Source organism: Leptodactylus fuscus, chromosome 3 (genome assembly GCF_031893055.1).
Source record: "Leptodactylus fuscus isolate aLepFus1 chromosome 3, aLepFus1.hap2, whole genome shotgun sequence".
Classification (NCBI taxonomy): domain Eukaryota; kingdom Metazoa; phylum Chordata; class Amphibia; order Anura; family Leptodactylidae; genus Leptodactylus; species Leptodactylus fuscus.
The window spans coordinates 188,144,848-188,169,404 of NC_134267.1; the positions used below are offsets into that span (position 1 = coordinate 188,144,848).

Sequence of the window (24,557 nt, forward strand, 5' to 3'; positions counted from 1 at the left end):
ATAATGGTTCAGCAGAAGACACTCAAATTTGAAAGGTTCTATAGTCTATATCCAAGGGGCTGTTAGAGGTGGGCCGGACCCCAGAATCATTTTATTTGGTGGGCCTAAGGAAATTCAGTCCGACAGTGTCATCTGCCATCCATGCTCTGAAAGCCCCTTTACAGGAGAGGTCACGCCATCACGTGACAGGACAACAAAACAAAGTTTAAGGCCCAAAAGTGAAACAAACACTTATTGGTAAGATTCTTACCCATACAAACTTTTACAATCTTATTATAATTCAGTTGTAGAATTTTAACAGTAAAATAAAACAAAAAAAATCTAATGCTTCAAAACACCTCGATCATGTGGTTATTATTTATTATATTTTGTTAGAATTTCAAGATCTACATTATATAATATCTTGTAGATCATTCTACACCAAAGTAACAGACTGCACCAAATAATTAGCCTCGTTGTCCACAGCAACCAATCAGAGCACAGCTTTCATCTCTTGATCTGTAGTGGAAAATTAAAAGCTGTGCTGTGATTGGTTGTTTTGGGCAACCTGACCAGTTTTTCCAGGACAGTTTTGAGAAATGGGGCCCAATATGCCATCTATCTACACCTAATAGGACAATATGTATCAAGATATAGAAATCATTTATTTGAGTCCTTGCTTTAGTCAGCATTTTCTGGTAGTCACTTTAATTACAAGAGCCAAAATATACATAAAAAAATATTTTATTTCTCCTTTAAAAAGCAAGTTTTCCTTTGCATACGTGTATTCACTTTGCATACATGTAGGTCCATACAGCTACAAAGGCTTGACTAGAGTAGTCTCTTTAAGCCTGTCCCATTTGATGCTGGCCTGTTGTAGGATGGCAGTCGGACCGCCCAGCGGTGCCTTTCTATCTTTCAGTGCAGTTTCCACGGCTTCTTCCCCATCAAAAATATCACTGTAGAATCTAGCTCTTGTCTCGTGGACAAATCTTCACGTTACTCACTAAAATGTGGGTTTGTTCATGTACTCCTCCATTGTCTAAAAAGAGTTAAAAAAACAAAACAAAAACATATTATAATCAGTCATTATGATACTATATTTATTTTGAGCCGCAAATATTTGACTGTTATACAATTCACTATGATATTAGAAAACAATCCCGTAAAGTTCCTTTATGTGATAAGGGTCCATAGACCGTAATAGAGTGTCCCTGCAGTGTCACCACATGAAAAATTAGGCATCAGTGAATAGGTGGGTAGTCCATGTAATGAAAGGACATGCTGGATCCTCCAGATCAAGAGATAAACTTGAATAGTATCAGATTGTAGGTCATCAGTATCAGATTGGTCTGACACTGACACTTGAACACTGGGGCAATGGTTTTTTTTCCTGCCGAATGATAGTTCCCAGCACCACCACTACAGTGCAGAGCTCTGTACACTGCAGACAGCTTCCTGTCCATACCGTTCACTTGAAAAGGGGCAGAGCTGTTTCTAGCCGTATACCTGGTATACAGCTTCTGGTGTGTGAAACAGCTGATCTGTGTGAGGTCTGGGTGTTAGATGCTGACTAATCTGATACTGGTGACCTATCTTCAGTATACAACTTTGCTAGGTCCTGGAAACCCCTTTAAGAAGTGCCTGAGGAAGTCATTCATGTGACAGCTGTGGAAGGTATGAATGTTAGCGTCTCAGTATTTTATACTGTATTCACACATGTCATTTTGCTGTCACTTATTTATTAAAAAGGGTAATGTGAATGGGAGTCGCCTGGCAACTATACAGAGTAAGGAACCATTTACTTCCAGCAACATGCACTATATAATATGGAGATCTGATTTAGTCCAGAACAACTGATCGACCTCTCAGCTGATCACTTTAAATGTATTTATTTAGCTTACTTGCATACCACCTTTCCACAGCGCTTTACAGACATGGTCAATCACTGTCCCATATAGGGCTCACAATCTACAGTACATTCCCTATCAGTATGTTTCTGGAGTGTGGAAGGAAACCACACTCCAAAAACATACCTGCGCACGCGCTGGATCTGAGCCTATCGCGCCAGAAGAAGAGGACGATGAAGCTGGGGAAGAGCCTGGACTGGAGGGCGTCGCCGAAAGAAGAAAGAAGAGGAAGGCGTGCCAGAAGATGACATCAGACCGTGCATCACCGCCCACCGTGCAGGATAAGTATAATTTGCATATATGTTTTTATGGTTTTATTTTAAAATGGGGGGGGGGGGGGTTAAAATAACATTAGTGGTGCCTGAATAGCCTTTTGTGGGGCTCATACAGCATCATTTTGCTGATAGAGCCCCTTTAATCCAAATTGGCAGTTTGCCAATTTTCAACATGCCTTGAAAAAGAAAATCTAATTTGTCACAAATAAGGAGAGCTATGAACGTAGCGAGAAGTCACAGAGCTCTCCTCAAGCGGAGCTGAAGGGGATCATCAACACCAACAACACGCTCATTATATGGCATCCCAGCGAGTTGCTGAGATGCCAGAACAATCACGAGCACAGTGTGAGGAATGAGTTTAACGGCAGGCCACCTTGACAGCTGCCAAAACGCCAGAGCAGGCAGATCATCAGCGGCAACAACACGCTCATTATATGATGCTCCAGCGAGGTGATGAGATGCCGGAACAATCACAGGCACAGTGCAAGAAAGAAGTTCAGCGCCAAACCAGCTTGAGAGCTGCCAAAATGCCAGAGCATGTGGATCATCAATGCCAACAAGAAGCTCATTATATGGCGTCCCAGCGAGCTGCTGAGATGTCAGAACAATCATGGGCACAGCACGAAGAAGGAGTTCAACAGCAGGACAACTTGACAGCTGTCGAAATGCCAGAGCAGGCGGATCATCAACACCAACAACACACTCATTATATGGAGTCCCAGCGAGCTGCTGAGATGCTGCAACAATCACAGGCACGGTGTGAAGAACTAGGTCAGCAGCAGGACAGATTAAGAGCTGCCAAAATGCTGGAGCAGGCAAACCATCGACAGCAGCAATTTGCCTAATATAGGCGGATCATCAACACCAACAACCCGCAGACGAAGTCGCGGGCAGAAGCTAGTCATTCATAAATGATAGATTATGATATCATTACAATAAGGAGTTGCTTTAGTGCCCCACAATTGAATAAGCCCTCTGTGTCACCAGATACATTCCATGTCAAGTCCTACTGAATAACATCGCAGCAGCCAACTGCATAGTCAGAATTCTACAGTGAGGTGTGGTGAAGTACAGGAATTCCCACTATGATTCATTTCTTTCCTTTTGATTTATTAACCATTTACATCTTTGAACGCAATAAAAATTTGACGGTACAAAAAGCCCCCTCTAGTCTGCCTTTCTTCAGGTGCATATAATGCTTACCTGCTGCTACATCCGTATATACTCGAGTATAAGCCAAATTTTTCAGCATAGTGCTGAAAAAGCCCCCCTCGGCTTATACTCGAGTCAAGCAAAAAATAATAATATATTTTTTTTTTTTGGGAGGGGGGGGGGGGTCTATGACCAGCCGCAATAGTAATGTATAGAATCTCCCATAAAATAGTGGGGAAAAAAAATAAAAATAAATAATAATAATAATAATAATAATAATAAAGAAATAAAGTAAATAAAGGTTCTAAATCCCTACTTTCCCTAGAATACATATAAAAGTAGAAAATGACTGTGAAACAGATACACATTAGGTATCCTGTGTCTGAAAGTGCCCGGTCTACTGAATATAGGGGATCTGCAGTGCTCCTGTTCCATCGGGAAGAGGTTAATAGGAGAACTGCAGATGCCCTATATTCAGCCAGACAGAATTCCAAGTAAGGGAAAAAGAAAACTCAGTCTGCAAGCTCAGGGAAGGGGCAGACAGACAACCAAAACACCCCTTCCCTTTCCCCAGCAACTACTAAACCCAAAAACTCTGTCCATTTTAATTTTTGAAATTTTCCAGAAGCTGCTGCATTTCCCCCCTCGGCTTATACTCGAGTCAATAAGTTTACCCAGTTTTTTGTGGTAAAATTAGGGGCCTTGGCTTATATTTGGGTCGGCTTATACTCGAGTATATACGGTATATAGTGTTTACTTTTCTGTTCTCCCCTAGATTTTCTACTTTCTGGATTATTTCCTTCTATCCCAGGCACCTAGACCTTTACTTACAGTTGATTCTCCTTCCACACGTACTGCAAGTTTATTCAGAGTTTGTTCGCTCTTGTGCTTAGTTTCTTAGCCCTTATTTACACATATTTAAAGATTTGATCGCGACCTCACTTTCCCTTCTTTACTAAAGGATATACAGATTAATAAGGGTGAAACTAGATTAACCTGAGTGTATGAGGTCCAAGACTAAAATATCCCACAAAATGGGATTGCATGGGAAATCTTACAATCTTCGCCTTGAAAATACCAGATGGTTGTAGTGCTTTTCTAAACTGTGTTTTTTTCCACAGGTTCCTTATCATTGCCGAAAAGGCCTGCTATAGCTCTGTGGAGAGTGCAAATGAGATTAGTACTTTTAGAAAAAAAAAAAAAAAGGAAATTACCTCTTGTAACATATCTGCATCCTCAATGGCCCTCACCACAGACTCTTTGGAGGTCTCCTGAATTTCACCCCCCATGAGAAACTCATCCAGTATGAAGTATGCTTTCTCAAAGTTAAAAATTATGTCAAGCTCGCAGACCTAGAAACAACAGAAGAAAGCATATGACACTTGTGGAAATATAGATAGTTATCAACATTTAAGGTCAAACAAATTGTACTTGAGTGGGTATTCATGGCTCCGTTAGCAGAGGCTACTACAATGGCTGTTGTGTGTGGGGTATGGGTGTCGGACCCCACCAGATCAAATAATAATGACCAATCCTACGGATTGATCATTGGTGTAAAAACTTAGTTTGTGGCCAGAAGACCCCTTTAGGCTGAGGCCCCACATTGCGGAAACACAGCTATTTTTGTTGCAGATTTTGTTGCAGTTTTTTGAGCCAAAGCCAAGAATGGCTACAAATGGAGTCAGAAATATATAGAAAGCTCTTATACTTCTAACTTCTGCTCAGTCCACTCCTGGCTTTGGCTCAAAAAAAACGCATCAAAATCTGTAACCAAAAAAAAAAAAAAAAAGCTGCATTTCCGCAATGTGGCGCTTTAGCTTCAATGTATATGCCTGAAGCTTTCCTAACACACGATAAGCGGTGGTTCATATTGAGCATTTTAGAGCTGATTTTGATACAGATTCTATCTCATAATCAGCTCCAAATTCTGCCTACAATCTGCTTCCCATACATTTCAATGGGAGGCAGATATAGCTAATAGAAAAAAAGAAGTATCCTGCTTGTTCTAGCAGTAGATTCTGCTTGAAATTCACATTAGAAAGAACAGGAGAGATTCTGGAGCAGATTTTCAGAATCAGCATCAAAATCTGCTTCAAATTCCTGTAGCAGAAATGTTCAGTTTGACAAATTGAGTATCTTTTGCAGGCGGATTTTGAGGCCAATGCCGCGTTAAAATCTGCCTTAACAAATCGCTTCCCAACTTTCTTATTCATTTGAATGGGAGTCAAAACAAGGTTTTCCTCTAGATGATATTTTCAGCTAGAGGGGATTACAAAGCATCACGACCTATCTTCTGCTGAGTTCTGCCTTGCAAAGGCCTTTGAAATGAATGGGAGGCAGAAAAGGCAGAAAGTCTCTCATTCATTTCAATGGGCTTTGCCAGGCGGAATCCACCTTGAGAATAGGGCATGACGCTTTGTAACCTCTAGCTGAAAAAAATCTGCCTGACACCCATTGTATTGAAAAGGAGTATTGGGAGGCATTTATTGAGGAGGATTTTGAAGTGGATTCTACCTCACAATCTGCCTGCAATAAACTCTGTGTGAACATACCCATGCACAGAAGGTGCAGAGTTCCCATAGCAGTGACTAAGAGAACCACACACTGGATTTGCGGCTTCTTTTGTGATTTTGTTAGTTGAAACAACAGGTGAGCTAATAGAAAAAAAATGGTCAAATAATATGTAATAATTTACATTTCCAAAGTATTTATCCAGCAGCTCCACAAGTCTATGTACGATCTCCAGAGTCAGCAGCTCATTATCTTGATCTTCTATGGCACAGCAGAAGTACAGGCTGGCATACCTAGAATCAGAAAAGAAAAGGAGAATATTCATTTATTGAAGGCCCTTTATTTTGATATATATATATATATATATATATATATATATATATATATATATATATATATATATATATAACATCCTGGTTGTTGTTAATACTGATCCTTCCTCTGTCAGAAGCGCAGGTGTCTCTTAAAGATGGGTATCCTATGAATGCACTCCTGCCATGTAGCATCCTTCCAAAACAGGATGAAAAAAAAAAAAATGTGGTGATCTAAAATAAAACCTTTATGGCTAAGGAGCCATGTAGCTGGCCACTGGCAATGCATTGCGGTTTTTCCCACAGTGCTTTTCACAGCAAGTTTCTGCTTACAATATACCTATAAGGAAACTGCCGACATCGACATCCTGCAATTTCCAAACCCGCAACCGCAAAACCCTACATCCTCATGTGGAGCATCTTCTCTGAGATTTCTGTGTCGCGTTAGTCCAGTTGGGGATATGTCCCTTTAAGGTCTTTGACTGTCCAATCAGTACTGCCACTGTGAGACTGTGTAGGGACACACCCCTTTGACAAATGAAATGGCCACACCCAATTAGACACCCAGTGAGACACTAGTAGAGCCAACTGTGCAGGCGTCGGAGATGACGCAGGAGGAAGACGACAGAGAAGGGGAGGATCCAGCCGAAGATAGAGGCGTCGCAGGATCGTGTTCTCGAGAAGCAGTGGGGATGCTCCCATCGCATTTTCAGCGCTGGGGCCCACCTCCATCGCTGCCAGAGAACTAATTTGCATACCGGTAAAAAAACAGTATTTCTAAGGAACGGCGAAGGGAGATCACATCTATAGGTAAGAGTCGAATAGCCTTTCTAAAGGCTAATCCGATATCTTATCCACAAAAAGAGGTTTTAATGGTAGAATCCCTTTAAAGCCTCTCCTGGCTTTGGCTCAAAACACTGGAGCAAAATCTGCAACAAAAGAAGCTGCGTTTTTGCAAGGTGGGGCCTCTAGGAAGAATAACAGAGGAACGGAACAATACAGACTTGTTAATAAAGATGGCTCCAACCATGTGTCCACTATAATACTGGAGTATTCTTTAATGGTATAGGGATATTTAGATCCTCTCAGGCAGGGGTGACTTCTACTGCTTTACCCTCTAGAACAGACCTGGGCAAAGTACATGAAACTGGGGGAGAAATGGAGGGGGGGGGGACATGAAACTGGGGGTAGATGAAGAGGGCACTTAGACTGGGGGGACATTAATCCATGGAGGTAGGTGGAGGGGGACCTATCTGCCTCTAGTTGCCCCCAGTTTAATGTCACCCTCCAGCTACTCCTACAGTTTAATGTCTGCTTCCAGCTTCCCGATTTTAATGTCCCCCTCTAGTTGCCCCAGTTTCATGTCCCGCTCCAGCTGTCAATTTATTGCCGCCCTCCAACTACCCCCACTGTTTAATGTCCCCCTCCAGCTGCTCCAGTTTCATGTCCCCTCTAGTTTCCACCAGTTTATACTGGGGCACCAGGAGAGGGACGTAATACTGTGGGACAGTTGGAAGGGAACATTACAATGTGGGGGCATATAATGTACGGGTGACTGTAGGAGGATTATACTGTGTGGGGGCACATGGAAAGATGATTGGGAATGGGCGGAGTCAACGTAGAAGTGGGTGGAGCTAAATTTGTCGTGGCATGGCCCTCTAGCATAGTTTCAATTTCTTATACGGCCCCATGGCAAAATTAATTGCCCACCCCTGCTCTAGAACTATACCCTGTTTAAATAGAAGTTTAGGAATGTATACAGAACTTGTAGTACATGTAATCCACTATTGGACCAATGATAATTCACTAGTATCAGAAGGCCACTCTGGCAGACCTAGATTACCCCAGTGATAGTAGATGATAGTTGGGTGTCAAGCTGGCCATACCCATATGGTTTTTGATGGCCATGAGGCAGGCAGTGGATTGTTCATAGGAACAATTCCACAATCAACATCAATAAACTAGCAGTCAAAAAAACTGATGTGGATGGCCAGTGTTAGAGAGCTCAGACCACCTGTCATCTCAGGTCCAGCTAGAAGAAGTTGTAGGCGTAAGCTATGTATATTTTTTTATCCTAATGCCATATGTCTGGGGATTTATAATTTGCTGCATGTGGTGTAACCTGCCTGGAGAAAATGTGTGTTATCTGCATGGAAGTTTTCCAGGACAGCAGGGAGAAACTCCCAGGAGAACCTGTCTGGTAGGGTGGGGGTGGAAATACCAGAACTAGCAATATGCTGCTTTTCCACTTTCAGGTATGTTTCCTGGATAGTCAGGATGTCAGACAAGTGCTGTTAATAAGGGAACAGTGAGAGATAAAAAAATTTCTCCAGGTCTTCCAAAAGCTCGGGAAAATTTAATGTAAAGTCAAAATATTTGTATAGACGAAGAACCTAATGCACATAGCCAGGCATTGAGCACAACCTGTACAGCAGTACAGGTTGTAAAGAAATGTATGTATCAAGATTGGCGGTTCTTTGAAGGCTACCATAATCCTGATGAGTTTGACACCCCTGAATTAGAACATCACTGACCCGTTCTTCCCCCAAAAAAAATAAATCTGGGCTAACAATGAGTTAGTGTAGATTAAACTCTAATTGATGCCAGTTTTTGGTGCAAATATGAACGCCACTCTCACTTTTTGGAAAAGTGCCATGCAGGGTGAAAAAAAAAGACCAAAAGTCAAAATTTGGGGTACAAAAAAAAGTCATTAATCTGCCAAAAACTATGACTTTTTAATGTCAATTTTGGAATAAATTGTGTAATAAAATGACCACAGCAGCTACACTAGACCTTACACAGACTGACTGAACTGGACTAGACTATTGATGTACTAAATGACCAAAGCATTTAGATCTTAGATAGATCTTATACATATAATACAGAGAGGTATTCCTATGGCCCATTATTTCAGGTCAACAGTAAATGTCCCTCCGAAGGTATAACATTTAAAGAGGACCTTTCACCACTTTTGGGCACATGCAGTGTTATATACTGCCAGAAAGCCGACAGTGCGCTGAGTTCAGCGCACTTTCGGCTTTCCCGATCTGTGCCCGGTGTACAGAGCTTACGGTGCCGGTACCGTAGTGCTCTATGGTCAGAAGGGCGTTTCTGACCATTAGCCAGAGACGTCCTTCTGCCTCGCGGCACCAATCGCGCTGTGCTGTGAGAGCTGGGAGGAACGCCCCCTCCCTCTGCTCACACCGCTCGTCCATAGACGAGCATTATCAGGAGCGGGAGGGGGGAGTTCGTCCTCGCTCCACAGCATAGCGCGATTGGCGCCGCGAGGCAGAAGGACGTCTCTGGCTAATGGTCAGAAACGCCCTTCTGACCATAGAGCACTACGGTACCGGCACCGTAAGCTCTTTACACCGGGCACAGATCGGGAAAGCCGGCAGTGCGCTGAACTCAGCGCACTGTCGGCTTTCTGGCAGTATATAACACTGCATGTGCCCAAAAGTGGTGAAAGGTCCTCTTTAAGTAAAATAAATGAAAATATGAAATCTGTTTTTAATTAAAATGATTAAAGGGATTCTACCACCATTAAAAAACTTTTTTTTCTAGGTAACACGTCGGAACAGCCTTTAGAAAGGCTATTCGTCTCCTATCTTTGGAAGTGATCTCCGCCTCGCCGTTCGTTCGAAATACCGGTTTGTATTGGTATGCTAATTAGTTCTCTCGCAGCGATGGGGGCGTCCCCCAGCGCAGGAGATGCGATGGGGCCATCCCCATTGCTGCTCGAAAACCGACTCCAGCGCCGCCTCTGTCTTCTTCTGCATCCTCCCCTTCCTTCTTTGGCTTGACGGCGGACGCCTGCGCAGTACGCTCTGTTCGGTGAAGTTCGAAGACAGAGGCGGCGCTGGAGTCGGTTTTCGAGCAGCAATGGGGACGCCCCCATCGCATCTCCTGCGCTGGGGGGACGCCCTCCATCGCTGCGAAACAACTAATTAGCATACCGGTACAAATTTCGAACGAACGGCGCAGCGGAGATCACTTCCAAAGGTAGGAGAAAAATAGCCTTTCTAAAGGCTATTCCGACGTGTTACCTAGAAAAAAAAGTTTTTTAATGGTAGAATCCCTCTAAGGTAAAAAAAAGCACACCTATATGGAAAAAAAACAAAAAAAACAAACCCAAAAGACTAGATTGATTTCTTGGCATTTGTCTATTTAACAAAATGAAATATATGTATAAAATAATAATGAATATCATCACATATGTACCTTGAGGGCATGTTCATGGGATGTGTTTGCAGCAGATTAGCCGCCATACATGTGCTGGTGAGGTACAGAAAGTGGATGAGATTTAAACAGATCTCATCCACATGATGCAAAAAACCATCTACAGCGCAAATTGACCTGTAACCCAATTTTTGTGGTGGAGAAATTCAGAGAAACCCATGGGTAACAAATCTGCAGTGATCTGAGGGGTTTTGTGATAAGCCAGTCTAAAGGCAATGCTGACAAATACAACTCGTGCAGAAATAAGTCATCATACAGTTACCTCCATAGGAAAAATAAAAAAGAAAGCTGTTGTAGTGCTTGTAGCTTCAGCATTTAGCCAGCTGACTCCGGGGGGGCTTTTTTTCAAGGAATGGCTGAATACTAACACAGGAGTGGGAAATCCAGCCTGTATACCCTGCTGACAATGCCATAGCACATATAGGGAGATGGCAACTGATATTGGTGTGTAGACAAGGTGAAGAGCTTGTGTATTGTATGTATAATGTACCTCTTATATACAAGTTTTAGATCCTTCCAGTCCACAAAGCTGCTGTTCTTAGGACTCCGAGTTAGAATTATTTGCATCAGTTCCCGTGTTATCTTGCGTTTCTCTTTCTCCGTCAGCGTTATATACCATTTCTGCAGTCTTAACTTCCCTTGCCGGCTGAACAGAAGTAGAAAGCGAATCTACAGGGGACAAAGTAGAAATAGTAAAAAAAAAAAACAAAAAAAAAAAAAACAGATCCAACCTTGAAATGTGTGTTATAAAAGCTTTGCCTTCAATGTACCAATGTCTTACATTCAGCACGTAATATAATAATTCCATATACATTAAAGCAGTTGTCTAAGAATTCTCTTATGATCTATCCTCACAGATATCTGATCAGTGTGTGTGTGGAGAGATCCATCAGATCCCCATTGCACAGAGGTGGAAGATGTTTCCATACGCTATATAGTGGCAGCTCTGCTCTCAATGACATAAATGGGAAATGAGCTGCAGAAATGTCGTCCAGATCTGATACAGCCCCAAACAGCTGATCTGTACAGGGATGAGCTGTTACACATCCCCTACCCAACGATTAAATATTTAAGACTTATCCTAAAGACAGGCCATACAAAAATCCCAGACAACCCCTTTAACATTAAGGTCTGCAATGCATTTCTAGGCTGTTTCATATGTACATTAAGTTTACTTTTAAAGGAACACTAAAGGGTAGAAATTGGGTGCAGTTGTCCTTTGCCTCCTGGTCCCCTCCATGCTGAGCCGCAGTGTTGGAAGGGGCAGGTGTACTGTAGAGGTTATCTCGCTCGGCAATATATACATATGAGGCAATGGGAAGTAGCTTCTCTAGTAGCAAGCTTCCTCCCAGCCCGTTTACCCAAGCCTCATTCCCTTTGGAAGAGCTCTAGGGAATTATATAGAACATATTTTGTATATTATTTCATAATTATATAAAATTAGATTTTTTTTATTTTTATTTTGTGCCCTTTGCTATGAAACAAGATGGAGGATGAGAAAACCTCAAGGTTAACATTTGTTTGTTCTACTGTAATGTCACTAGAAGTCATCAGTGGTTACATTAACCCTACCCACAGTAATAAAGCTATTACACAAGCAAAGGGTGAGGTAGAAACCTATTATAATATGTCATTATATGACATCAACCTCCCATCCTAATAGTACATTATCATCTTGAGAATCTAGCAGCTGTGAGAACCTAACTCCTCTAGTACAGGCCATTTTTAGACAACTTTTCACATTAAAAATACTGTCCGATATACACACACTATGAAGGCTCTCCATAATGCCGCACCTCCATACATTTTCTCCCTCATCTCTGTCTACCGCCCAACCCGTGCTCTCCGCTCACTCAATGACCTAACACTTACATCCTCTATTATCAGAACCTCCCACACTCGTATACAAGACTTCTCCCGAGCTGCACCACTTCTCTGGAATGCTCTACCCCGGACAATCAGATTAACTCCCAATTTCTACAGTTTCAAGCGCAAACTAAAGACACTTCTTCTCAGACAGGCCTATCACAATTCCTAATGTAAACCCTTCTGTACCGTCATTAGAATCCCCAAAATTTAACCCTCCTCTGTCCCCGCTCCCAAATTACCCCACATGATATGATGCCATCTCAGGATAACTTTATAGGTCCAAGCTCCATCCACATGTTAAAGGACACGACTGGCGACGGCTCATAAAGTTTTATGTTTGTGTAATGACAGTCACCTCTATTACAACATTGTCTGACCTCTGTGTAAGCAATGCCGCCCCTGCTACCTCTTGTGTCACGCCCTCATAGATTGTAAGCTCTTGTGAGCAGGGTCCTCAGTCCCATTGTGTGAAGTGTCTATTTCTTTGTAATGTATCTTTCTGTCTGTATCTGAACCCTACACATTGTACAGTGCTGCGGAATATGTTGGCGCTATATAAATAAAATGTATTATTATTATTATTATTATTATTATAGTTGGAGCTGATCAGACTAGTATAAAGTTTTGTCGAAAAACAACTTTTCATCTATCCATTTATAACTCTGCTCTGCCTGGGCTTAGTAGTCATGTGGGTGGTCCTATCAGTGATTGACCGCTACAGAAGTTCAAACAAAGCAGACGTGTAAATGGTCACTAACTTTGCAGAAATGAAAAGTACAGGGGAGCATAGGAAACTTTGTAATGCTTGTTATTCTTTAATGCTCGATCACTTTCAAGCTGGACTACAGGTCACATAACACAGATTACAAGTCTATGGAGAGGAGAAGAGAGCAGAAGGAGCGAGTGAGAGGGCTAGCAACAGAAACACAGGGTTAGTGGGATGCTGGAGCTAAATAGCTTTCTACAACAACCAAAGTGCTTCTCTATATATGCCCTGCATGATCCTGGAGCTGTGGCTGAGTGAACCAGAGACTGTTATGGGGTGGTTCTCCTCTACTTACTGTGTACAGTGTATGTAATCTAGCTCAGATACAAATGCAGATGAGAAATCTGCTAAAAATGACAGAATAACACGACCAGAAATAGCATTATTCCCTATACATACACTCTGTACTATGGATTTATGTAAACTTTGTTTCAAATTAATGTATGATTTAAATGAATAAATGATAAGTTTGATTTTTTTCTAAAATAAATAAATATAAAATCAGATTTACTAAGTTATATGGGCCAGAATTTTTGTTAAACTTGAGCCAAATATTATGTATTGAAATGACTTGACTGACAAGGGGGCAGAATCATCAAAAGTGTTGGGACCAAAAATGGACAGGGCTTAAAGGGAACCTTTCAAAGCAATTTGGGACGCTAAACCACCTGCATAGACCTCTTTTAATACAATCTGTGGCCACGCTAAAAATAAAAAACATTTATCCTTACCTGGCTCCTACTGTATACTCCTATAGCACTGACGCAGTTCTTCAGTGAAGCCAGTGCGCAGGGTGCATGTCCTTGACTTCACTGAAGAACCGCGGAGGGAGCACCAGAGATGTATCCGATGCAATCCATTGGACTCATTTCTAGATAAGTATAAAGGTTTTTTGTCTTTTTTATGCAGCTATGTATGATGTTACTATGGTCTATTGGGATTTGTGGGCAGTTTATTGTCCCAAATTGATTGGTTTCCTTTAAGAGACAATATGTGTCACAGGCTTGACAGTCAAAAGTTGATCACTATGTTCGGGGGGGCACGCAGGTACCTTGTGGTTGTGAAGCCAATAGATGCTGCCGCCACTACTGACCATGATATCTAAGGGGTTAAGTTGCTGGGCAGGGTGTAAGTTATACAACTGCTGAGCCAGCACATGGCGCAGGAGCAGGTTAAAGAGGTTTTACAGGATTTTTGTAATGAATATCTATCCTAGAGTGTAGATTATCAACATCAGATTGGTGCTGGTCCAACACCTATCACCATCGCAGTCACCCCAGAGCCAAGGTGAGGCTGTGGCCTCTTCTTCGGCCTGTGACATCATATGCCCTTTTGCAGATCATTCTGTGACTGAGCTACCAGGCACAGATGGAATACAATGCATGTTGTTTTCTAGGTTTTCATTAAAGAGGCCGCAGTGCCATGGTCCCTTCATTAAGATGGCTGGTGGGGGTGCCGAAAATCCCTTTAAAGGAGTTGATTTTTCATCCTGATGGATCAATCCACAAATCAACTGTCCTGACATCCTCTGCAGCACCACTTCTATTCATGTAATAGGAGTGGTGCCGCAAAGCGTAGAACCACCGCCATGCACTGGACGAGGTTGCCGCGCCACTCCGAATACTTAAATAGAAGCAGGATTGCACATACTCGCCATCCACTGGAGGCTGCTAAAACAGATCATCTGTGCGGAGTCCAGGGGTCAGACCACGGCAGTTCACATACTGATCATTTATCCTGTAGTTAGGGCATCACTATGAAAAAGATTATTTGGTCCTGAACAATCTCTTTAATTGTATATCAAGATAATTTCCATTGACTTCCATTCTAAATGTAAAGAACGCTTCTGCTTGCATTGAGAGCTCTTCAGCTAATAACATTATAAGGAAGTGCATACAATATTCAAGCAAAGTACCTTCAAATAGTACACACTTAACATAAAGCGCACTTCTTGTGAACAGGAGTAATCCGGGGTAATCCAGCAGCACGTTCACACATACGGAAATTGATCCTTTAAACCAAAACATAAGTAGAACAATTCTACAAGTGGATGATCTCCTGCTAAGTGTTTATGGAGAAGCTGGACGCACCAATAACATGTTTCATGTACTAACATCATACCACTGCCCGTATTTAAACACAAACACGTATATATAGAACAATACCCTTACTGACTTGGGTTACAAAGTCAGCCAAAGGAGAAGTGGGCAAATATAGAGATAGATACTCTCATTAAATAGCAAAAAAGGAGAGAGAACAAATACCTTCTTATGTGTCTGCCAAAATCTGAATGTTATGTATAAACAGGGTTCAGGGCTTTACAATTCATTTCTAGTCACCGGAGCCCCACAGATACTGTATATAGCTTAGGGTCACCTGAATCCAATGTTATATTCCCCGGTGAATTGGCACCTCCGTTATATCATCATTTTGGGTATATTAACAAAGACAGGAATAACTCAGCAACGGAGGCAACGATACACAATATGATTCAGGCCACCCTCATCTTTCTATCTGCGACCTACAGACTGCATCTAGTGTACTGCAATAAGTGGGATGGAAGCAGAAGGTGCACGAATGGGTGAAGGGAGTCTGGCATACAGAAAAGTGGTCACATGGGGTGCAATGTTCAATTGGGACACCTTGGGTCTTAGCAATTATGTGGATGCTAAATGACACATACTGGCTACAGAAAATATTACTGCAAACAAGCTACATCGTGCTCCCCTTAAAGGGAGTCTGTCACCGGAACCCAACAGATCAGCCCAGCCCAGTAGATAAATAGGTTAGGGTCACCCGAATCATACAATGTTTTCCTTTTGTGAATTGGTACTTCTGTTGCCAAGATATTTGTTATATCAAAAACAGTTATATCTTGGCAACTGAGGCACCGATTCACACGAGAAGAACACGGTTTGATTCGGGTGACCCAAACCTACTTAATTGTGGGGCTGGGTTGATATACTTTGTTTTAGCAATAGATTCCCTTTAAAAAAGAACTTTTCACTATCTCTTCCAACTCCAGTTCTTAGCATCTGTTAATAGGCGCCACTCCGCTGATTCCAGCACAGTTGGAATTTTCTCTAGTCCCCCACCATTCCTGAGCAGTAAGTGCAGTTAGTTTTGGTGCCTGATGTGCTAGTTGAGGTCTGTAATGTCAGGTGGGTGCAGTCAGGCGGAGGGTGTGATTCAGAGCTGCAATCAGAGGCAGCCAGTGTCAGAGCTCAGAATCGTACCCCTTGTCTGCTCCGGCCTGACACCGCCCTCCTGACAGTACAGAGACTAAATAACATATCACACACCAAAACTAACAGCACTGCTCAGGAACTTGTGGAGTCCATGTCTGGAAATGTCAAAGCTGTTTTTGTAGCACAGGAGAGGGTCTGTCCCGGAGCACTTTTTTAATATTATGGAAGCCCGAAGACTTTCCTTGACTAATGACTAAGGCGCTGTGTGGACAGGGGGTGAGTCACTTGTCTGCTAGTTTTTGCCTTTCATTATTTACCAAGGCTGTATGCACAGCGCTGAGCCAGCCATAAGAACCATTAAACCCTATCAGGAAGAGAAAAATAAATGAACCTATTCAAACAGAAAGCTTGGCTCAGTCAGTTACAAAAAAAAAATGCACATACATTAGAAACTGCTATAAAGAGCATGTCCCTTATAAGTTATTACCACAATGTAGAGGGGTCAATCTCTGAAAATAGAGCGGAAGCGCCAATTTCAAAGACTGGGTCTATTATCAGATCTCTGCCGTTGTAGCAGTACCGTTCATACCAGAATATTAGGAAGCCGCAACTCTATAGTGCACAGCCTGCTGTGACATCCCCCAATTCCAACAATGTGCCAGATCTGAGAGAACAAGCAGGAACAGAGCACACAGTGGGTGGAAATGCATCACCAAAGACGTTCTCTAAAATTATATTTTACACTCAGAAAAAAAATTGGAACTGGATATGAATAAATCCTAAATCTTTCTAGTTGTCCAGTGGATCTGTCAGCAAACTATTGCCTGTCATATAGCAGCCTTTGTATACTGGCCCACTCAAGTCCAAATGGACATCACCCTATTTAGTTTGGAAGAAAATCAAAAGTTAAACATTTTTGTTAATATAATTACAAGTTTTGTAGAATTTTAAAGATTTTCTCTAACCATCTTAGAGGTGACAGTCTTGTCTTGGTCGGCCGCCAATGGATACGACCATGAATACAAGAATGTTCTATGGTCCGGAACTTGTTAGGGTGCCTTCACACGGTGTAGCGCGCTGCTCCTCTAGACACGTATACACGTGTCCGAGCGCGGCGCTTCAAAACAGAGCCCATTGATTTCAATGGGTGCCGATATACTCGCGCTACCCATTGAAATCAATCGGAGGCTTTTCTACCTATTGATTTCAATGGGTAGTGCGCGTATATCGGCACCCATTGAAATCAATGGGCTCTGTTTTGAAGCACCACGCTCGGACACATGTACACGTGTCTAAAGGAGCGGCGCGCTATGCCGTGCGAAGGCACCCGTAGAAAACCAGCCATGATTTCCTTAGTCACAGCTTTTTATCTTATATTCTTGCCTGAAAACCAGTCCACAATAAGAAAATCATGGTTGGTTTCTAACTAGTCCCATATAAAGTTCCTGCATTAGTTCCATTGACAACTGATCAGCGCCAAAAATGTTCTACAAATCTAAATATAGTTAAGTTCATGGGAAAACTCAAAACGGCCCCACGTAGTAGAAAAGTTGCCTTTTCGTGTTGCAGATTTTGCTCTGGATCGAAAGTCAGGAGTGGATTTAGCAGAAGGGAGGAGTATAAGAGCTTCCTATATATTTCCTATGCCTTTTCAAGGCACTCTTGACTTTAGCTAAAAAAAAATGCAGCAAAAACTTAAAAAAAAACAAAAAAAAAACACGTGGGTCTACGCAGAATATCAAGTAGCATACAATTGTCTATTCATATGAATCTGGCACCAGAAAATGAGCAATTGAGAGGTTACGCACAAGGTTACGTAGCGTTTTTTTTGTTGCAGATTTTGCTGCGCTTTTTTGAGCCAAAAATAAGGAGTGGCTACGAAAGGAATGGAAAATATGAAGGAAGCTCTTAGTCATTTCCCTTCTGTTAAATCCACTCCTGACTGTGGCTCAAAAAACTGCAGCAAAATCTGCAACAAAAAATGCTGTGTTTTGCAACGTGGGGCCTCAACCTGACTGAGGGTGCAGAAAAGCTGCTTTTTTTGTTGTAGATGTTGCTGTGTATTGTTGAAGTAAAGTCAATAGTAACTTGAAAAGGAATGAGGAATATAAAATAGCTCTTATACTTCTTCTTTCTGCCAAATCCACTTCCCGCTTTGGAATAAAAGAAAAAAAACAAAAAAACACAGTTGTTCCACAACATGTTGCCTTAGCCTGAGACCGGTTGCAGATGACCCTGCTGCAACCGGCCTGCTGTGATATAAAAGAATGGGCTGCACAGGGAGGACACGGGAATGTCCCTGTGTGCTGCCCATGCATGGGCCGGGGTTCATTGCCTTCTTTCATGAAATGAAAAGGAGCCACGGAGGTACGGGCCGCAAAGTAGGACAAAAATAGGATATGTCCTATCCAATGCGGCCCAGACTGTTGGCCCGTACATGGGACCTTGAAATTCACAGTCGTGTGTACGGGCCCATAGAAAAGAATGGGTCAGTGTGCTCTCCATGAAATACACGGATAGCACACTGAAATTAAACACATTAAAAAAAAACGCTGCAGGAAAAAAAAAGATTAGAATGCAGAAAATGCAGAAAAGCATTGCATTTTTTTCCCACAGTGTTTTTCACTGAAAGTCCGTAAAGGAGAACTGTGGACTTTCCGCCCCTATTACACCTGTATAGTAAACGCCAGTGTTTCCCTAGGTATATTTGACATGCCGTGCTTTTCAAAAAGCGCAAGATTTTTTTCTGCAATGTGTGGATGGGATTGGCCAGAATCGCATCCAATTTGCAAGTATTGCAGCTCAGCCTCATTCAATGGAATGAGACTAAAACTGCAAACAGCTGAACGGGACTGAGTTGCAAACATGACATCATTGGCCTGGAAGTGTAAGTGCTTCTCACCCAAGAGGTGCTGTTGCTTCGAGCAGCTGATCTGTAGGGGTTCCAAGTGTCAGTCATCCCATCGGTCAAATATGTAACTCCCAGAAAATTCCATTAAAGGAGTGACTTCCTTCAAGGAGGCCCTGTCTCACAACCATAGTCCATGGTCCATAAGCAACCTGATATGGTCATCAATATCTCTACTTCATCCTGCGGCACTTTTCATGCCTCACAGTTGGCTCAGATTCCGTCTGGGTTCATGCAGCGTTACTTATATTACCCATGTCAATACAGGGGAATGATCCTTTGTACAAAACAGTACCATGGACCTATTGTGTCACTCCTCCCAGTCCATTTAGGTTGTAAGCTCTTGTGGGCAGAAACTTCTCTCCTTTTGTCTCACTGTTTGTCATTACTTGTACGGATCTGTGGAATATATTGGGGCTATATAAATAAAAGTTATTATAATGATCTCCAGATGCAAGTGAATGCTACAATAATGACAAAATAAAACCATAAAAACAGAAACATGCCGACCTAATAGACAAGGCACAAAGATACTTGTGAATTTGCTTCCATGAAGCCTGCCTAACGCTGGCACTGTAGTATAATAGATCACCCAGCATGATGCCAGTCCCCTGACAGTTTTCATCTCTAGCACAAGAAGCTCAGAAGTAAGAGATATAGAACAAAGGCTGTTTCCTAAGGGTTTATTGCTAAGCCACTCATCTTCACTGCCGCTGTAATATTCAGCGTTCTCACATACCAGAAACAGAAACCAACAGAGAGATAAGGAAGAATCTGATAAAAGCAGCCAGCAAATACTGTCACAAGGAAGCACCGCATCCCTAAAAACCACAGTGTCTCCATAAACTCCCTAGATTATGAATATAGCATGAATTTGTATTACACACTCATAGGCACTCCGTGTGCTGCCATATGGTATCCACACATGGCACTGTATTCTGACCAATTCTAAGAAGTATACCTGCATAATATGGCATCTGATAACATCAGAAGCACAAGGAGGTAGATTATAGGTCTATGGACACTTTATTACCAGCCTGTACAAGAAGGGTAGACTATGGACACTGTTGCCGACTTGTACAACAAGGGTAGACTATGGATACTGTGTTACCAAACTGTACAACAAGGGTAGACTATGGACACTGTGTTACCGAACTGTACAATGGTAGACTATGGACACTGTATTACCGACCTGTACAACAAGGGTAGACTATGGACACTGTTACCGAACTGTACAACAAGGGTAGACTATGGACACTGTGTTACCGAACTGTACAACAAGGGTAGACTATGGACACTGTTACCGAACTGTACAACAAGGGTAGACTATGGATACTGTGTTACCAAACTGTACAACAAGGGTAGACTATGGACACTGTTACCGAACTGTACAACAAGGGTAGACTACGGACACTGTGTTACCGAACTGTACAATGGTAGACTATGGACACTGTATTACCGACCTGTACAACAAGGGTAGACTATGGACACTGTTACCGAACTGTACAACAAGGGTAGACTATGGACACTGTTACCGAACTGTACAACAAGGGTAGACTATGGACACTGTTACCGAACTGTACAACAAGGGTAGACTACGGACACTGTGTTACCGAACTGTACAATGGTAGACTATGGACACTGTATTACCGACCTGTACAACAAGGGTAGACTATGGACACTGTTACCGAACTGTACAACAAGGGTAGACTATGGACACTGTTACCGAACTGTACAACAAGGGTAGACTATGGACACTGTTACCGAACTGTACAACAAGGGTAGACTATGGACACTGTTACCGAACTGTACAACAAGGGTAGACTATGGACACTGTATTACCGACCTGTACAACGGTAGACTATGGACACTGTATTACCGACCTGTACAACAAGGGTAGACTATGGACACTGTTACCGAACTGTACAACAAGGGTAGACTATGGACACTGTTACCGAACTGTACAACAAGGGTAGACTATGGACACTGTTACCGAACTGTACAACAAGGGTAGACTACGGACACTGTGTTACCGAACTGTACAATGGTAGACTATGGACACTGTATTACCGGCCTGTACAACAAGGGTAGACTATGGACACTGTGTTACCGAACTGTACAACAAGGGTAGACTATGGACACTGTGTTACTGAACTGTACAACAAGGGTAGACTATGGACACTGTGTTACTGAACTGTACAACAAGGGTAGACTATGGACACTGTGTTACTGAACTGTACAACAAGGGTAGACTATGGACACTGTGTTACCGAACTGTACAACAAGGGTAGACTATGGACACTGTGTTACCGACCTGTACAACAAGGGTAGACTATGGATACTGTGTTACTGAACTGTACAACAAGGGTAGACTATGGACACTGTGTTACTGAACTGTACAACAAGGGTAGACTATGGACACTGTGTTACTGACCTGTACAACAAGGGTAGACTATGGACACTGTGTTACCGACCTGTACAACAAGGGTAGACTATGGACACTGTGTTACTGAACTGTACAACAAGGGTAGACTATGGACACTGTGTTACCGACCTGTACAACATGGGTCAGTAATACTGGTGTGTGCATAAGCCCTAACTAAAGATGATCATAGGCATTTCCCACAATTTCAAGAAGATATCAAGGACATCTTTGCCAACCTTCCAGGAATACTTACATGGCTTGTAGAAAACGGAAGACTTCCTAAGTTCCCAAAAGAGTTGGTAAATGTCCTTAAAGCAAGAACTGACTCCTAGAAAGCCATGTGCTGTTTTCTAACTCCCTTTTTCTTTTTGTTTAAGGTTCGCAGGAGTCTTGCACCATCAGATGAAGTCCAACACTCAAAGAACATACTCAGCCGGGTAGAGTAATGGGGGAGCGCGGTGCACCTGACATACCTCCTGGAAGCGGCCCCTTAAAATTACTGGACATAACAGCTTGTTACTTTGTCTGCTATAATGCCAGTGGGCCCAATTCAAGTCATAAAGGACTGTGGGGCGTCACTGGTATTCATCATGAGCCGGTGGCTGAAATCCAAGGCTGAGTCTTGGGTAGCTGAGGTGGGTTGGCATGCTGACTGGACACATTTGATAAGCAATGTGTAGCTACCTGCTATGGTTTTTGGCACTGTACTGTGGTGACAAGAGGCAGATACTTCTTTGTACAACATGCTAAACCAAAAAAAAAAAAAAAAAAAGTCCAATGCTAACTCCTATTTAACTCTATTACAGGCAGATGTAACCCGTCTTGTTCTTATGTAAAGAAAATTCTGATTCATCAAGAGATTTTGAGTGAGCATGCCCTAAAAATATTTATAGAAGCAGGGATATAATAATAGGATATAACCTGGAGAAAACTTCTTTTGCCACCAGAGGCGGAACGTGAAGCTCCTGTATTTGTTCCATTTAGAATAGTGTCACATTTTATAAGTCAGAAGGACATCTGTGGACCCCTCTAGGTCCAGGGCCTGGGTGTGACTTCTATGTCTGCACCTCTTATAGTTTATGTTCCTGTACGCCACTCAAAAATAGGCTTTGTATAATTGTTACTATATAAATGGATTACATATAAACATGATAGTAAAAAAAATCAATATGACTGAATATTTGGCTCACACAGGAAACAATCAACCAATTGTTGCCAAATTTTATGAGCAGCAATGACAACTAGCAAGCAAATAAAAGTATAACCGCATGTCCAGTATACGTCCCTACTGATATATATGTTCCTGTGTGCATTATCCCTGTACTGTGACATCACTGTGGGCATTATCCCCTGTACTGTGACATCACTGTGTGTATTATCCCCTGTACTGTGACATCACTGTGTGTATTATCCCCTATACTGTGACATCACTGTGTGTATTATCCCTGTACTGTGACATCACTGTGTATATTATCCCTGTACTGTGACATCACTGTGTGTATTATCCCTGTACTGTGACATCACTGTGTGTATTATCCCTGTACTGTGACATCACTGTGTGTAATATCCCCTGTACTGTGACATCACTGTGTGTATTATTCCTTGTACTGTGACATCACTGTGTGTATTATCTCTGTACTGTGACATCACTGTGGGCATTATCCCCTGTACTGTGACATCACTGTGTGTATTATCCCCTGTACTGTGACATCACTGTGTGTATTATCCCCTATACTGTGACATCACTGTGTGTATTATCCCTGTACTGTGACATCACTGTGTATATTATCCCTGTACTGTGACATCACTGTGTGTATTATTCCCTGTACTGTGACATCACTGTGTGTATTATCTCTGTACTGTGACATCACTGTGGGCATTATCCCCTGTACTGTGACATCACTGTGTGTATTATCCCTATATTGAACATCTGCTGAATATGGCCATGGCGGACAGGAATCCTATTCCATGTACTGCCCCATGTTCACTTGTTACACCCCATCCCAGGCTGCCATAAAACAGCAGTGCCTATAGCTAGCACATAGGGTGCCTTGAGGACTATACTGTAGCTCCCCCTGCTCCATTGTCATATCACTTGTAAGCAGTTTCTGAACTTTGTATCAATGTATAGAATTCCGGCTATCCGGAGACATATAGGGTCAGTCACCTGCAGCCGTGTGAGGTTATTACAGGGACTACCCCAGGACTGCCCCCTCTATAATGCACAGACCCCGCACAGGCGCCTCGTTTAACCCTTTGCACTCTCCACCTGTGACAGGCAGCGCGCTTCACTGGGCTGACAGCAGCCAGCCTGCTCCAATCACAGCCGGAGACAGGTGCCGTCACCTAAGCCCCCGGCAGCCCAGACCCCGCACTGCCGCTCCCCCTGCACCTGACCCCCGAGCACCCCCCTTACCATTTCTGTTCCGGCGGAAAAGGAAGACACAGGTGACAACGACAGAGGTGAGACTGGAACAGCCACTTCACCGGCGGCGCCCCGCCTACTGATACTATGCCCCGCCCACCGATACACCTGCCGCGTGGGAGACACGCCCCATGGCTTAGGGGAACGCCTCATGATTCTGTGACCCTAGCAACCACTAGCAGCGCCTATGTGCGGCTCCTAGCAACAAGGTCACCGGGCCGCGCCCTCGTTCCCCGCCTAACAACACCCACTTCCTTGTACCAGGCACGAGTGTGCACGAGCGCCCCCGCAGGGTCACTCACCGACACTGCAGCACATACATATAGGTAGTGGGAAACATGGGGGCTTTATAGATGGAATTATAATGGGGTGTCATACAGCTCATGGGGACATTGATGCGGCGTCCTATACAGTGCAAAGGGTTAAATCCACTGTGATCTGCAGCATAAGATGACATGGATGTAGTATGTGCTCTGCAGGTCAGGCTACGCTGCACATTGCTATCTATGTAAAATCTCATTCACTTTTCTAGTCCTGTAATATGTTGCATGCTTGCCTCAGTGGAAAATCTACATTGCATCTGCTACATGTGAGCATAC

The 24,557-nt window shown here is 42.8% G+C and overlaps 1 protein-coding gene across 1 annotated transcript; it reads right to left on the reverse strand.

The window, feature by feature from the left end:
- Positions 1-586: 586 nt before the first annotated feature.
- On the reverse strand, positions 587-24,118 carry AP1S3 (adaptor related protein complex 1 subunit sigma 3). Its single transcript, XM_075268893.1, has 5 exons — positions 23,950-24,118; positions 10,868-11,046; positions 6,012-6,120; positions 4,531-4,668; positions 587-1,021 (listed from the first exon to the last, which is right to left on the reverse strand). The coding sequence occupies exons 1-5, from the start codon at positions 24,109-24,111 to the stop codon at positions 986-988; spliced, it is 624 nt and encodes a 207-aa protein (XP_075124994.1). The 5' UTR covers positions 24,112-24,118; the 3' UTR covers positions 587-985.
- Between the last annotated feature and the right edge of the window lie 439 nt (positions 24,119-24,557).

What these genes read in the sequence shown, in the direction of transcription:
- AP1S3 (XM_075268893.1), bottom strand. Translation starts at nt 24,111, where the DNA reads ATGAGGCGTTCCCCTAAGCCATGGGGCGTGTCTCCCACGCGGCAGGTG. An exon ending in CTAAAACTTGTATATAAGAG is followed by an intron (nt 6,121 to 10,867) that starts GTACATTATACA and finishes TTCTGATTCTAG; the next exon opens with GTATGCCAGCCTGTACTTCT. An exon ending in TGGATAAATACTTTGGAAAT is followed by an intron (nt 4,669 to 6,011) that starts GTAAATTATTAC and finishes TGTTGTTTCTAG; the next exon opens with GTCTGCGAGCTTGACATAAT.